Source organism: Pteropus medius, unplaced genomic scaffold, assembly GCF_902729225.1.
Source record: "Pteropus medius unplaced genomic scaffold, Ma_sr-lr_union100, whole genome shotgun sequence".
Classification (NCBI taxonomy): Eukaryota; Metazoa; Chordata; class Mammalia; order Chiroptera; family Pteropodidae; genus Pteropus; species Pteropus medius.
This window is the reverse complement of record NW_024354502.1, coordinates 31,064,011-31,080,942: the sequence shown is the minus strand read 5'-3', so window position 1 is coordinate 31,080,942 and position 16,932 is coordinate 31,064,011. Positions and strand designations below refer to the sequence as shown.

General features: G+C 38.3%; 1 protein-coding gene across 1 annotated transcript in view; it reads left to right on the top strand.

Moving 5' to 3' along the window:
* Positions 1–16,932, top strand: part of SLC20A2 (solute carrier family 20 member 2) — an 86,528-nt gene that overhangs the window by 56,630 nt on the left and 12,966 nt on the right. The window contains 5 exon segments of the mRNA XM_039853629.1: positions 2,745–2,841; positions 10,331–10,447; positions 14,746–14,949; positions 16,018–16,362; positions 16,365–16,608. Of these exon segments, the coding sequence (XP_039709563.1) occupies positions 2,745–2,841; positions 10,331–10,447; positions 14,746–14,949; positions 16,018–16,362; positions 16,365–16,608 (1,007 nt within the window).

The following is a 16,932-nucleotide window of genomic DNA, read 5'->3' as shown; positions in this document are numbered from 1 at the left end:
TTTTGTCCTGCTCAATAGAAGTAAATTGTGAGAGGAGTCAGAGGAATAACGGTATTTTTACATTTTAAAGGCACAGCACTCTGGAGTTAGAATCAGACTTCATTACTAAGTAGGAGGAAAGGTTCCAGGTAGAGTACCCAGGAGTCCCCAGAACCCAGCATTGTACGTACTGTTTCTTGCCCTATGATTGAGTTCTTTAGTCGACACTCTCAGATGTTGTGCTGTTAACTCAAAAAGGAAAGGTAATTATTTCCTAAATGTTATACAAAGTAGAGTGAGTTAGTATTAAGATTTTGAAATTGACTGTCACTAAAAACAGCCGGAGAATTTCTTTATCTAAATATGTTTTCTATTTTTTTAATGAAGAAATGAAATCTGAGACGCTGACTTTTCCTTATCCCTAAAAAGATAAAATGAAGGAAATATACCTATTGGGGGTATGGCTTATCAAAAATAAAATGAGGTTAAAATTAAAACTTACCGAGATCAGTATTCTAGGAAAAAAACTTGATTGTATGTTTTTTATCTGACTGTCATGGGGTTGTTGCAGTACTTTATAAGCCATAAAGCAGGCTTGGATCATTGTGTTTTAGCACACCAGGAACGTACCTTCCTTCAGCTGTATCCTTACTTAAAGATGCAGCTGTGTTTTCCTGTCATTGAAGGACTCATCCTGGGCTCCTGCCATACTAGTATTTGTTTATATCTTGGAAGGTGCCACCCCCACTTGCCTGCTAGCCTTCACCCTTTTTATTTCCTCTATCTGGAACTCGTCCTTGCCTGGCAGACTCTTGCTCCTACTCAGCTTCCAGTTATTACTTCCTAGGAAGCCTTTCCTCTCCCACCCCAAGTTCTGGTTGCTTCCTTTCTTTTATACCCACAGCATTCTGTATCTTCTCATTGTTCTACTCTCTTTCGTTGTACATTGTTTTATTTCTGGCTTAGTGGCTTGTTTGCTATTTTACTGTAAGGTCTGTGAAAGTAGAAACCATGACTGTCTTGTTCACTGGTCTGTTCCAGTGCCCAGCACTATGCTTATCACTTCAGAGACACAGGTTAAATGTTTGTTAAGAGGGAATGATGGATGCTTGGGTAGGTGGCAGAATGACCATAGACAGAAGGAAGAAAGGCAGGAGAGGAGGGGAGAGGTGGGGAGAGGAGAAGAGAGGCAGGAGGGAGGAAAGAAGATAGATCTCAATGAGACAGTTGTCATTTGAGTTTTAAGAATAGATTATTTGAGAAAAATACAAGGTGATTTAATTAAAAACATAAACTCAGGACTTATACACTTTCGGAAGTTATTGGTTGGGAGTCTTTAGCAACTATGATCCCTGAGAAAACATTTTGAAAACCAGAGGCAGTAGGCATTTGAACATCCTAACATTTTGTTTTCTGTTTAGCCAGGGTTCTTTTCTCAAGGTACATGATAAATTAGGAGACTGCTGTGCCTCATCCCAGCTTCTGCCCATTAGTTCTTCATATTTGCTGCTCTTCACCTCCCCTGCCGGATTTGGCTGTGACTCTCATGCAGTTGAATCACTTCCTACTACTGGTCTTCTGTTCCTTACACCTCACTACCAGTTCAACTTAAGCCTTTTGACAAGTGCTGATGGCTACTTGAGTCATTCTAGAAAAAGTTGTACTGTTATACAAACATGCTTAATTTCCATACACTTTTGCATTTGACAGTAGAAATCTTTGACATAGTCTCTACTTATCCTTACTCCTGTAGCTCACATCATTGTTTATACCTAATTTTCATTTTATCATGGGAAGGTAGCAGATTCATATAAACGTCCAAATGTCTTACATGGTTATTAGAAATTAGTCCTTTTTTGAATTATTTAAGCAACAACTATGTGTCAGTGCTACATTGAGGAGTTCCCAGTCCATATTTTTATTTCAGAGTCCTTTGTAGAAAATAAGTAAGTAAGTAAATAAATAAATAAATAAAAGAAGTCCTCTGTAGATTTGCTTAAAACTCTAAATTTTTTATTTTTCTGAGATATTATTTAACCTAAAACGTGTAGTACCTTTCTTGTTGAAGTATTAGATTTAAGGAATGTTGTACCAGAACCCTGAAGTTGTAAATAAATGTTTTATTAGATAAAGAACCCATAGTCTTTTTAACTTTTAATAGTTGAAGTTTAAATATTATGCTCTATGAGAAGATTGTGAAAATCACAGCACATGGTAAAATATTTGCTTTATATAATTTTAATAGAGCTAAAATTTATTGTGCAATAGTGATATAAAATTGAGTAGTAATGCAGTGTTGTTTAAGTCATTTGACTGTCATAGGGCATTCTTTAAAGGTTGAGTCTCAAAATGTTTGTTGAAAGCAGATTTTTAGGGCCAGATCTGAACTTAGCTAGAGTAGTGTGTGCCCCAAGTTTTGAAGTAGAGGCCAAGCTCTGGACTTTGGTCCCCATGAACTGACCTAACCTAATAGTTGTTCTCTGTTTATAAATCTGACGTCAGCTCATGTGATTCTAGTGCTTTAACGCGTCTGCTGGACATAATAGTGGACTCTTTGAAATAGCATTTGTGTAGGAGAGACAGCCCAAGCTGATGCTGTTTCTGTAGATGTGAAGCAGGTCACATGGCAATGACTTGGCCAACTGTTTTGGCCATGCCGGTGTTTGGGAAGACTTTCTTGCAACAGTGTTTTATATCATGTTGCCTGTGTTGGCTCCAGATGCTTCTTGAATCCTGACCTTCCACTTTCTGTCATTATCACGCAGGAGGACCCTGTTCCCAATGGCCTCCGGGCACTTCCAGTGTTCTATGCTGCTACAATAGCAATAAATGTGTTTTCCATCATGTACACAGGAGCACCAGGTAAGCATTCCTTGGAAGCTTACATCCAGCGGGCAGGGTGTGTTGCAGTCTAACAGTATGGTTTATTTGGTGCTGGCACTATTGTAGGCTGACAGTGAAAAGCATTACCTGTGGTCATTATGAAGCAGTAAAAAGTGGTAAATGCAGTTGTTTGCTTTAAATACTTGGGAGCTATGTGAAGTACAAAGGCAACAGACTTTCAAGTTTAAAAAAAGAAAACTTAAAGTTCCCATTCCGCTGTGTTTACCCAGCTGCTTTGCCTTAGCAGCTTCCTTGTGCTCTTGGAGTCTCAGAAGATGATCTAACTCCTCATGCCTCACTGAGCCGGGGAGGGGAGTGGAGCGTGTGAGCAGTATGGTCCACAAACTGGTGACATGCCAGGGGACGCTCTGATGTGGTCGATAGCACAAATACAGAACTCCCTGGATATTGTCAGGCCAGTGATCCAGTGACTAGAAACTATGCTTTTTTTTTTTTTCTGATAGAAACCAGTGGTGGTTTTCTTTCAGAATTACTCTTTTCTTCCATTTTGATGGCTCGTGTTCTTTTTTAACAAGGGTTTGAGGTTTTGGGGGGAAGGGGGCAGGGTTAAAAGTTTAGTGTTTTTTTTTAAATTCTCAGTGAGTAAAGAAAAACTTATGTACAGTATTCTTCTATGCACACATTTCAATGATGATCAACTGGTAACATTCTAATTCAGTATTTCTGCACATGTTCTGGTAGAGAGGATTCCTTCTTTGTGAGAGATGCCTCCTACAGCCAGATCCTGAATACACTCATTATTGCAGAGCTATATGGAGTCAGCAGACATGTTAGTTTGTATTGTTTTCCTTCTTGTTAATGTCCTTTATGGGTTAAGATTCAGTTATTGGCCATATCTGACAAAAATCTCCCTCTCTGATCAAAAGATAAAATTTCTCTAAATGGCATGTCATATTACAGTTGAAAAGTGCCCTCTTCCAAAATGGAGGAAAACCTTATGAATTTCTCAGACTAGGTTTTATTAAGGCAGTTTTTTCTCAGATTTTAATAGCTATATATAATTATGTTTGTGTACTTCAGTACTAAAAATAAAAAAACTATTTCTGGATTATTCTTAACATTCTATAACCTTCTGCTATGGAATCTCCGCATCATTCAAAATATTGATCTTAAAGGTTTGACTACTCATGAAAAGGACTTCCAGACTTTGGGTGACAGTCGGGCTATGAAGCATCACAGCCGCTTTATGTTAACAAAAAGCCCAAAGCTGAAGGTCATGGTGATAAGAAAAATGAAACTGTAGCCTCAGACAGCAGTGGCCTGATGGACCTTCAGGTTTTATAACTCATAGACTATGAAATATGTTTGTCACAGACCGTTTTCATGAGCTATAAAAAAAATCAGAGGCAAGGAAAAAAAGGTTGTCTACCACAGCATTCACCCTACCACCAAGTCTGTGGCTCTCCCAGAGCTTTCACACAGTGCTGGGCAGGCCTGGGTGCCAGGTTAAGAGTAAACTGTGGCTGAGGAAATTCTTTGTCCATCGTCTTCTTGCTCATGAGTCCTTGTTCTTAATTTTGTTCAGGCTCTTGGAGCCCAAGTTAACTGAACCAAAAGCTAAGCGGATGTCAGTAGCCAGACACCTCTGGCTTAGTGATTGAATGAGACTGAACTGGGATGCTTTTGTAGTGCAGTGTCCTGGAAATGGGAATTGCCAAGAATAAGGGTGATTTATTGATTTATTTATTTTTTATTTTATTTTATTTCTTGCTCCCTCATTCTTCTTTTGAATGTTAGTTTGTGTCAACGTGATTTTTCATTCAAATTTGACTTATTATACTTGGCCTGTTTTTTCCACCTCTTCTTTTTCTTTTCCTCATCCTTTGCTATATTTTTACTGCAAATTTGCTAAAAGAATCATTTTACTAGGAGAGTAAATTTTATTCTAGAAAAAATTAATCTGTATACTGGATGAGACACTAAGGATTACATAAATGCTTATGGAGAGGTTGTGAGAAATAATATAAATGCTGACTTCTGCTGAGCTGAGTTTTGCGTGAATGAATTCTTTTAGTCCTCCAAACTCCTCTAGGAAATTGGTAATATCGCTTTGCTAACTCCACTTTACAGATGAGAAACTGAGACACAGCAATACTGAGTACCCGAGGTCATATAACTAGTAAAGCGAAGAACCAAAATTTGAGACAGTCTAGTCTGCCTCAGGCTCTTGGTTATGACATTACACTGATATATAACGTGGCAGGTACCACCTAGTGTATGGTACCTGGTTCCTAATGTCACCGTTAATTTAAGTCATTAATTACTATGTTCTTTCCCTTATCACTCTCTTTAAAAATGGCTTTCAATGTATTTGGAAACCTGGCTATATGTTTTTTGTGTATATTTAATATACCGGCAGTATGAAGAGGATGGCTACCTCATTAATTAGGAATATAAAAATATCTGTACAAGAATCTTGAAGATCATTACTCAGTTGAAAGTACAAAGAATATTCCCAGGGCTGGAGTTAATGTTAAGTACTTTAGTTGGATGACTATACTGTCAAGAGCATCGCATTTCCTTACCTCCCGGAGCCTCTGTTGTCATCATAAAGTAAGGACAGTAGTAGGAACTTTGTGAGGTAATGTGGGCAGGGTGCTTAGCACAGAGCCTGGCACATAATAACTCTTAACACATGTTGGTAATATTTTATTACCATTGATCATAAGTAGCCTCATTTTTTCAGCCTTAAGTTGCCAACATATCTTGAGTCATCCTATATTTCTATTTTCTTCCACACATATTGATGTGGAAAATTTCTTACTTGAAGTTTTCTGGGGGGCTAGCCTAGAGGAGAAAGAAGGAAAAGGTCATGACTCTCAAGGACCCACCATTTTGTTCCTCCACTAAATCGGAAAAGGACTTTGCTGATATTTTGGTTCATGTTTCTAGAATCTCAATTAGGTGAGTCCAAATCTTATTTTTATTTAAACATTAAAGGTTAACTTTTGCCCTTCGAACTAGATTTTAATTATATACTAATTCCTCTTGTGGGGCCTCTCTGCCTGTCCAGCTGTATCATAAATAGACATGGTGTCATTCAGTGATAAGGCTGAGCTAAGAAGAGTCACTTCAACAATGGCTTGGTCAGTCTGCTCCTTTCAAGAATATGTCTGCCATTCTGCCAGTCTGGGACTTAGTCTTTCTATGTCCCTTTCTGTCTTAGAACATTTCTGTTCAGCACGTAGGGGTCTTAGAGATGGAAGGAAAGAATGAAATTCTCTAACAGAAATGAATGATGGCATTAATCTTACCTGATTTCAACTTTCAGATTTTGATAAATAGCATTTTTATGCAGGGAAGAGTTGAATCCAGTGGGGATCCACTGGATGTTGAGTTAATAATGTTTTGTTTTGATTTTCTCTGTTCGTCCACTTTAGATTATTTTGAAGTTGTTTATATCTTTGGCTTCATTTGATTTGTTTTACTTTGCATTTGACATGACTTTTCTCAAATAAAAGTCATTCTTACACTTCAAAGACTGAGGTAGCACTTGAAAAAATTGTCCTTGCATTCTTTTGTCCCTTAAAAAATTATTTGCAAGAAGTAAAAATAGCTTTAGGAAATATAGTGCTCACTTGGGTTGGATACAAGCCTGAAGTTTATTTTTAATGAGAAAGTCTTCAGTTGCATGGGGCCTGGTTTTTGTTCAGCATTTAAAGAATGAATGCTGAAATACATTGCGTGCCTCTTTGAGTAGTCAGAACAGATCACCTAATTAAGCCTCTGGTAGTTATATATAACTTCTAAGTCAAAGTGTGGTCACTAGACCAGTGGCATCAGCTTCTCATGGTAATTTGTCAAAATACAGATTCTCAGGCCCAACCATAGACTCATTGAATCAGAAATACTGCAGAGGGGATCTGTGTTTACCAGGGAGCCTTCTGGGTGATCCTGATACTTGGTACAGTTGGAGAACCACTGTTCCAATCATCTCTTTCCATGACCTTTTGCCACAAACACTGTTACCTGATCACGGTTCTTGTGGAGAAGTTGTATTTAATTTAGAGATCTAATAATGATCATTATATATGAAAATCAAGAGGTGTGTAACAAAGTGATGACTCTGGAAGATCATAAGTGCTTCAAAAAAATTCTGTTTATTTCTTTTCTGAGTTACTTGAATCTTCTGATCCGTGGGGGATTTGGAATAGAATTGTAAAGATGCTTGCGGTTAGAGCTAAATCACTAGTCATCATATCGTTGCTATTCAGAAAATAGAAGGAGCGAGAGATGAAAGGCTATTGAGTGGCTGGAGCGGAGGACGGATTGAGAGCGCCCAGTGCTGGTTCCTGGCATCCGCTTTTGGCTGGGAGAACTGGAGCAATTCAAGCCATGTCCTACTTTGCCTGTCCAGAGTGAAGTGGCACACCATGCTTTATGGTCCTCTTAAGGTGTAATTATTGGAAAACATTTTGAGATCCTCACAGGCAGACAATTCAATACAAAGTATTTTTGTCAAAAATTTTCTTATATATAAATCAACCTGAAAATTTTCAGAAGAAAAAGTTTTCCCTTGGATGTATGTTGATCCAAGTGTTTTTCTCTGCTGAAATTTTGTATTTAATTATTTTTATCCATGAAACGGTTTTATATATTTAATACAATTTAGAATCATTTATAACATGACTATCAGTTTGCATTTCTCATATGCAGGCTTTAGAAATAGATCCTCTTGTTCTTTTGATGCTCTATTACATTACTAACTTCCTGGGATAACTTGGTAAGATCCAAATATTGCCCCATTCTGTTCCTCTCTCCTGTTTTACTGACTGTCAGTGACTTTCCCCTATTTCCCTGTATTCCTTCACTCTTTTTCCTTCTTAATGTTTTACTCTGCCCCACCCACTTCCACCCTCAGTGATGTGTTTCACTCCTGCTCTTCCTTCCAGTTCCTTATGACTAGAAGGGTGACTTCAGAGCTTTGTGGCCACATCCCAAGCCAGACCAATGGCAGTGGCAGTTCTGATAGTAAAGGTTCAAGGAGCAGATGATGTTGCAGCTTATTGTCTTAAGCAAAGGACCAAAAGTCTTATAACTGAACTTTTTTTCTCTCTCTCTGGGTGTTGGTTCTGATACCCTATGGAATCCCACTTGACCCCAGCAGAGTATGGAGATGGGCTTGGAAGGAGCCCACAGAGCAGCCCTTCTCTGCTTTCGTTGTGGGTTCTGCTTAGCATGGATGGAGGCGGGTGTTGGGGAGGGGGGAAGGCCTGAGCGCAAAAGGGTTCACTCATTTGTGCAACTCACAAATTGCTTCTCTCTCCCCACACTATCCAGGGCTTGCTTCTCTTAGATCAGGTTAACACAACGAAGCCAAAAGTAGCTCAGTTAACAATTTTACGAGGAACCACAAAGGAAATGGGAAACCTCTTCAAAAACCAAATATTTTTAAGCTGTAAGAGAGATTGGCATTGATGTTAGTTGGTCAGTTTGATGTTGGTAATTAACAATCACCACTTTGGCAAGAAACAGCTTTGGAGTGATTTCTTTATATCATATCTATTAAGACGGTGACATGAAGACAGAAAGCAGAAGCCAGGAAGCCACGGCCAGGAGGCATGGATGGCCCAGTGAGGTCAGCCCCAGGTTTATAAGCAGCTCCAACCTTCAGATTCTAGGTCAAAGCCGGGCCTGGAGCTTGCTGTCAGCTCACATGGTGCAGTCTCATATGGGTCCCCAGCTTTCTGATATACCCAGAAGTTTGGAAGTGGAACAGTCTAGTCCCTAAGTGTCCGCACCCCCACCAGTGAGCCCTGAGTCATAATTAAGTTGAGCAATTCTGGTTTTCATGTTTATATATGTTACTTCTGACTCTCCATTTATAGTATTAACTACCTATTCTACCTCTTACAATTACCAAAATGTTTAATAACATCTTAATTGAAAAACTGAGTTGGTTTATATGTATAAAATAGTTAATGACGTACTAAGCTTACATCATTAAAGATTTATTTTATCAAAGGGTAGCATTTTAAATAGTTCACTCCTCTAACACTTTTTAAAAACTCTTGACAGTTTGCAAAGTAAGATGCTTATTATATATTTTAAAAGTTAACGGTATAAAAATATATATGTTACATGAAAGCCCCCTCTAATTTCCCATCTCTCCACAGGAGTAACCATTGTATCTTTTTAGAATTTTTCTAAATATTCATGCATACAATAGGAGTGTAAATGTGAGGTTCTTATCTTTTTAAAACATTAGCTGGATCATGTTGCTCATACCGTTATCCAACCAGCCTTTCTTAACTAGCTCGTGGGCCTCTTTCCTTACCAATACCTGTAGATCTACCTTATTTTTATGACTGCAGACTATAATTATTTTACATTTTCATAATGATGCATGTATGAATTGTCTTACAAATTCTTACTATTACAAGTAATGCTATAGTAGGTATTCTTGTATGTGTATCTCGTGTTCCTATGCAAGCATGCATATTTAAGTTGTACACCTGTGAATGTGTATGAAATGTGCCTGTTGCCACCAGTGACAGAAGATATACAAAATTCAGACTGATGAGCTCTGGAGACATTACCGCGCTAGGAAAATACAATATTCCTAAACCATGTACCCTTCTCCCCTTTTTTTTGGCTAATATAATTGAAACTTAGTGGGCATTATTGGATTTTTAATGAAAGGTTTTTCTATATTGTAATTCCATGAGTTGACACTGGAGACACTGGGAAAAAGTTGTTTGTACGTCAGTGTCCTTATAAAAAACTTTTATTTCTAAGCTGATTTTCAAAAAGTTTCGTGTATGTGGTCAGGGTGTCATGTCCATTTAAAGCAGAGAGGCTGACTATTGAGAAACCAAAAAAGGCAGCAGTCAGCGGTGCTGTGCAGCATTCCAGACCTCAGCTTCTGACAACTGTGAGAGGGGGCTGGCTGTTGGACACAAGATGGCGGGCTCCTTTCTGAGCCACATTCGTCCACTTGGAAATTTAGATATTAAGATAATATATAAATGGTTTTATGGCCAACTTAATATGCTGCTTGTGCCACATTGGTAAAATGTTATAATTAGGTTACTGATTATACCAGTTTAACCACATATTCACAAGGTGAGGTGTGTCTAAAATACACAGCTTTCTATCCCAAAAGTATAGCACACTTTTAAAAATTAAATTTATTGGGGTGACATTGGTTAATAAGATTATATAAGTTTCAAGTGTACAGTTCTACTATACATCATCTGTATTTTGCATTGTGTGTTCACCACCCAAAGTCAAGCCTCCCTCCGTCACCATATATCTGACCCCCTTTATCTGACCCCCTTTATCCTCTTCTACCTCTCCCCATAGCACATTTTTTTGGTTGAGAGTTTTATTAAATACAAAATCCAGGTGATTAGTTTTAGATTTGGGAATGGAAAGTATGTTGATAAGAGGCTTGACCTTTCAGAGAGTATCCTCTGACACCACTGCTGTCATTTTCATTTCTCAGTGCTTGGTCTGGTCCTTCCCATGTGGGCGATAGCACTCATCTCATTTGGTGTAGCGCTGCTGTTTGCCTTTTTTGTGTGGCTCTTTGTGTGTCCATGGATGCGGAGGAAAATAGCAGGTAAGGGCTTTTTTTATTCTTCTGATTTACAAAACTGCTCCCAATTCCTGAGACTTCAGATGTAATCCACAATTCTCCTTACCAACAGAGGGAAATGGAAGCCTGGATAACTCTAGAACATACAGTGAGATACATGCCCAGCCCTTGTCTCTTGATTCCTTACTGCTTTCTGGCTCAAACTTTTTGTTGATAACTTGTGACCCAGGTGAGCAGTAAGAGCCTAGTTGCCATGGATACCTGGAAGTTAACTATGCAGTTAAGTTCTACAGCCTGCTGAAAAATCTTAGTCTTTAGGGAAAAGCAAATTAACACCACAATAAAATACCACTTCACACCCGTAAGAATCAAGAATGGCTAAAAGTAAAAAGACTAGCAATATCAAGTGTTGGTAAAGAAGCAGAATAACTGGAATTCTTATACATTTATTTATGGTGAAATGTAAAATGGTCCAACGACTTTGGAAATTAGTAGTTAAGCATAAATTTACCGTACGACCTAGTAATTCCACTTGTAATGAAATTCCAAGAGCAACGGCAAGGTCATAGCAAGACTTGTGCACAAATTGTTTAATAGCCAAAAACTGGAAACAACCCAAATGCCCATTAACAGGTGAATAGATAACCAAATTGTAGTATATTCATGCAATAGAACACTACTTAGCAATACAGAGAATGAACTACCGGTAACAAACAACATAACAAATTTCACAGACTTTATGTTGAGCAAAGGAAGCCAGACACAAATGAGCACATACTGTATGATTCCAGAGAAAATTAATCTATAGTGGTAGAAATCATTGGTTGCTGGGGCCAGTTGCAGAAGACTGGCTGCAAAGGGACCACAAGGAAACTTTTCAGGGACATGGAAATGTACTCTGTCTTAACTGGGGGAATGGTTACAGGGTGTACTCATTTGTTGTCACGGGTCATTCACCTGCACACTTAAAATGTATGACTTTATTATATGTAAATTATACCTCAAAAAAAAAAACCCCACAATTTTTAAAGAAGGAGTAATATGGCATAGAAAGTTGCCAGAGCTATTTTCCTGTTATTAGCAAAATAATTGAATTCCAAGCTGTGGGGCCACATGTTTTTACAGGGCTCTCAAAAGAAAAGAAGTATTTACTTTTGGCCTCAGAGTGTACCTTACAATTGTTTCAATATAGATATATCTGAATTCAAAAACCCATATTTCAAAGATGACTGAAAAAAATGAGACATCTCATGTTCATAAACTGGAAGACTCAGTATAGAAAAGATGTCCTTTTTTCTCAAATTGATCTAAAGATTTAATACAACTTAAATAAAAATCCCAGCAGGATATTTTGTAGATTTAGATAAGGTGCTTTTAAAATTTATATGGAAAGCCAAAACAATTTTTAAAAAGAATAAAGTTGAAGGCTTCATACTACTTGACTTTTAAGACTTAAAGTTATAAGACAGAGTGGTATTAGTGAACATAGACATCTAAATTAATAGAACAGAATAGAGTCCAGAAATAGACCCACATAAATATGGCAAACTGATTCTCAACAAAGTACAAAGGCAGTTCAATGGAGAAAGAATACTCTTTACAACAAATGGTATCAGAACAATTGGATAGCCATATGCCAAAAAAAAAGAACCTTGACCTAAGCCTTACACCTTGTAAAAAAAATTAACTTAAAATGCATCATAGATCTAAATATAAAATAGAAAACAATAAGACTTTTAGGGAAAACAAATAAGGGAAAAACTTGTGGCCTTGGGTTAAGAGTTTTTAGATATGACACCAAAACCACGATTCAGAAAAGAAGTTGGTAAATTGCACTTCATCAAAATCAAGAACTATTGCTCTGTAAGAAACACTGTTAAGGAAATGAAAAGATAAGCTACAAACTGGGAGAAAATGTTTGCAAATTCCCTGACCAAAGACTTACAACAGTCAGAATATATAAAGAAACCTCAGAAAGCAACCCAGTTTAAAAAATGAGCAAAAATTTGAACAGACACTTTGCCAAAAAAGATATATGAATGGCAGATAAGTCTATGAAAAGGTACTCAACATCGCTAGCCATCAGGGAAATGCAAATTAAAATCACAATGAGATATCATTACACATCTATTTGAACAGCTTGGAAAATACAGGCAGTGCTAAGTCCTGATGAGGATGAGGAGCAGCTGGAACTCTCACAGTGCTGGTGGGACTGCAACATGGTACAGCCACTCGGGAAAACAGCTTGGCAGTTTCTTATAAGATTAAATACACACTTGCCAACTCCTGGGTATTTACCCTAGAGAAATGAAATTTAAATTTATACAAAAATCTGGATATGTAAAGTATAGTTTTATTTGTGATTACCTAAAACAAGAAACAACCTAACAGACTATATCTTTGAAGACAAAAAGGATTATCCACAGAATGAGTAAACAAACTATGGAACATCCATATATTGGATGCTACTCAGCAATAAAAAAGAATGAACTATTGAATCTCAAAGGCATTATGCCAAGTAAAAGAAGCCAGTCTCAAAAAATTACATCTATGGTTTCATTTATATGCCATTCTGAAAAAGACAAAACTGTAGGGACAGAGACCAGATCAGTGGTTGTCAAGGGTTAGGACAAGGCAGAGACCGCATGGGAAACTTCGTAGGTGATGGAACCTTTCTCTATCCTGCTTATGGTGGGGTTACAAGAATCTAGACAGGTTAGAGTCAGGATTATACACACGCACACAGTCAATCCACTGTATGTAAATTTAAAAACTAACATAAAAAAAAACATTAATACATATAACTTGAAATAGTGAAGCCATATCAGTGATAGATCGATAACAAGCTGCTTGTCCCTCTTGTGAAGCTGCTTGCAGGGAATAAATATCTCCTTCATTTATACAAAGTGCTAGCCTACGATGAGCCCCCCTTAAGCATACTGCTTGTCTGATTTAACCCCATGGGAGTGATAAACTATACTGAAATGCTCTGATTTTTAAAGGCTTTTCCTAATAGCTGAACCTTAATGTCAGATGGACCATAAAAATCTTTGCTTTCCAGCTTTAGGCTATAATGTCACAACAGGAACTGACATTGCTTCACATTTTGGCTTCTCAGGAGATTTTTTTGTCAGTGCCATATATTTTGATGTTTCAATTTATATTTCCTGTTCTATTATTTTAAGTACAGAGTAGTTGTTAAGGGCATGGACCATAGAGCTAAACTGCCTGAATTTTACTACGTGTGTGACCTTGGGCAAATGACTTAATCTCTTTGCCTCAATTTGCTCATTAGTAAAATGCAGAAAATAATATCTGTCTCGTGTGTTAACAATTTTTGCTGTAATTATAATCTTTATTATAATATTAGCTTCTCACATCTAATGTATAAGCAGCTTGAGGTCAGAGCTATCTATGTACGTTTCTTGTTCCCTGTAGTACATAACAGTTTAATATAATCTATATATCTGACAGGGTAGATACAGAGATAGAGAGGTGATAGAGATGGAGAATAGGTGTGAGTATATCCAGCAGAGGAACTGAGAAGAGCATTTCAATTTCACTTCTATAGGCGAGAGCTTAGAAATTTGCTCAGGAAAATTTGCAAGCAGTAAGATCATTAAATCAGCAGCACCACATATAAGATATGATTAAAACGAGTGCTATCGAGCTTTAAAAACCACTTTAAAAAAATCCTTTGTTTCTTTGGAAAGTAAAAGATTTTTAAAACTAAATAGGATTTCTCTGTTCCTTTTGAGGAAAATGATTTACTTGTTTCATAAGATTTGGTGACCTGAAGAAATCTGAGACCAATAATTTATTGAACAGAAGAAAAACCAAACAGACTATATCTTTGAAGACAAAAAGGATCAACATTTCAGTGGTTAGATTCTGAGGTTAGTGTAAGAAAATAGAAGGCCAGATGGTTGTAGAATTATAGAATGTTAGTCCTGGACGCAACCCTGGGGATCAGACCTAACCCTCTCTTTTTTGTTGATTTTGGATGAAATTACTCAGGCCTTATGCCCCCATCTTTTCCTTAATAGCTGAATTTTCTGGCTTGAATTTCCCATATAATTGATTGAACTCTCCATTTTTCTTTATTACATATAACATTTTTGGTTTCATTTCCAAAGTAAGTACCGAAGTGTAAAGATAAACATTCATTTTTTTATATTTGTTTGTCAATAATAAGAGTTCTCTTCCAAAGTTCTCAATTATGACTATCGAAGTATAAAGATAAACATTCATTTTTTTATATTTGTTTGTCAATAATAAGAGTTCTCTTCCAAAGTTCTCAATTATGACTATATTTTCTTTAGGTAAATTACAAAAAGAAGGTGCTTTATCACGAGTCTCTGATGAAAGCCTCAATAAAATTCAGGAAGTGGAGTCCCCAGTATTTAAAGAGCTGCCAGGTGCCAAGGCTAATGACGACAGCACTGTCCCTCTCACAGGGTCAGCTGGGGAGACATCTGGGACCTCAGAAGGCATATCAGCAGGAAACCACCCCCGGGCTTCCTATGGTAAGATCCACTTGGAGGGCTTGGGTTTGCATGGTGGCAGAGAGCAGTCCCTCTGGGGTAACCAGCTAGGCCTGCATGTGGGCGGTTAGATTTTAACACACAAAAGTGTCTCCAGTTTTATGTTTTGAGAAAACCCACGGGCTAAAGAGGCCTCGGGAGACTGTTCAGCCAACAAGCAGGCTTACTCTTGTCCTGTGCTTTTCTTCCAAGAGCTATTTATAGTCTTATCAGCAGTGCCAAAGGTACACACATGGTGCCTCTGTGCTGCTTGCTCAGCTGCATGTGCATATCCTCCATGTCGAGGAGTTACTGTAATACTGAAGATTGGCTTATCCGGCTAATAAGGATGTGCAGAAAAAGATAAAATTGGAACCAAGGTGGTCATCCCACCTTAGAATCACAGAAACCTCAGAAAACATTAAGACTATCCTGAGAGTGTCCATTTGTCACATAATGTTTGTGGACAATGATGGGCGAGCACCAGCCTCTGCCAGGCCTGTCAGGGCAGCTTCCCGCCTCCTTGCAAGGTGGGGCCCTGGCACCCGCTTTCAACAGATGCAGTCTCAGATTTGGCCCAAAGAAAGCAAAGTAATTTTGCCCCATTGATCTGACAGATACTGCATTTGACAGTCATGACTGGCCTTTTAAGGAGCACCTAGAATATCTGTTTCATAGTCAGCCGGGTTTTGCCCCTTGTGTATGAAGGTTTTCTAAAATAAGTTCCTTATAAAGATTCCCTCTTTATTGGTTACTAGAAATAGGAAAGAATGTTGTAGTCATTTCTGGAAGACACGTTTTAGGAGAACTCAAATAACATTATTTTTAAAATAACATATTATTAGCTTTAGCTTTTTGTAGTATGTTTCCAAGTTTCCTTTTTTATTTTAACCATATTATATGTCCTTTATAGTCAATTTAGAAAATAAGGCCTATGGAAAAAATTTTAAATCACCCATAATCCAACCTTCCAGAGATTACCATCTCGAAACAGTGGGGAGCATTTTTTTCTTCCAGACATGATTTATAATTAAAAGGCTAGAAAATAAGACCTTTTTTTAACCCTTTCAGGAAGGGCACTTTCCATGACTCATGGCTCCATAAAGTCGCCCATCTCCAATGGCACATTTGGCTTTGATGGCCACACGAGGAGTGACGGTCACGTGTATCACACTGTACACAAAGATTCGGGGCTCTACAAAGACTTGCTGCACAAAATTCACACAGATAGGGGCCCTGAGGAGAAGCCTGCCCAGGAAAACAACTACAGGTTGCTGCGTCGAAATAACAGTTATACTTGCTACACAGCAGCCATTTGTGGAATGCCAGTCCACTCGACTTTTAAAGCTGCTGACTTGTCATCCGCACCAGAGGATAGCGAAAAGCTGGTGGGTGACACTGTATCCTATTCTAAAAAGAGCTACGCTATGACAGCTACTCAAGCTACTGCAATGCAGTAGCAGAAGCTGAGATAGAGGCAGAGGAGGGCGGCGTGGAAATGAAGCTGGCATCTGAGCTGACAGATCCTGACCAGCCTCGAGTTGACCCTGCAGAAGAAGAAAAGGAAGAGAAAGACACAGCTGAGGTCCACCTGCTGTTCCATTTTCTGCAAGTCCTTACTGCCTGCTTTGGATCCTTTGCTCATGGTGGCAATGATGTGAGGTAAGTACATTCCTTCATTCAACAAGTATGGATTGAAGGTCTGCCATGTGCCTGGGAGCTGGGATACAGCAGCGAACAACATGGACAAAAATCCCTGCCAGTAAAGGTGGGGGTGAGGCGCAGACAGTAAACAAACAAATAAAGTAGTACGTGTAACAGGCTAGACAGTGATAAACGTCAAAGGGAAAAATATAGTGGAAAGGGTGATGAGGACATCTGGGGCGTTACAGTGTTGGCTAGGCCACTCAGGTGAGGGCTCGCTGAGCGAGATCCAAAGGGGTGAAGGGAGTCAGGCATGTGAGCATCTGTGGGAAGAGCATTACC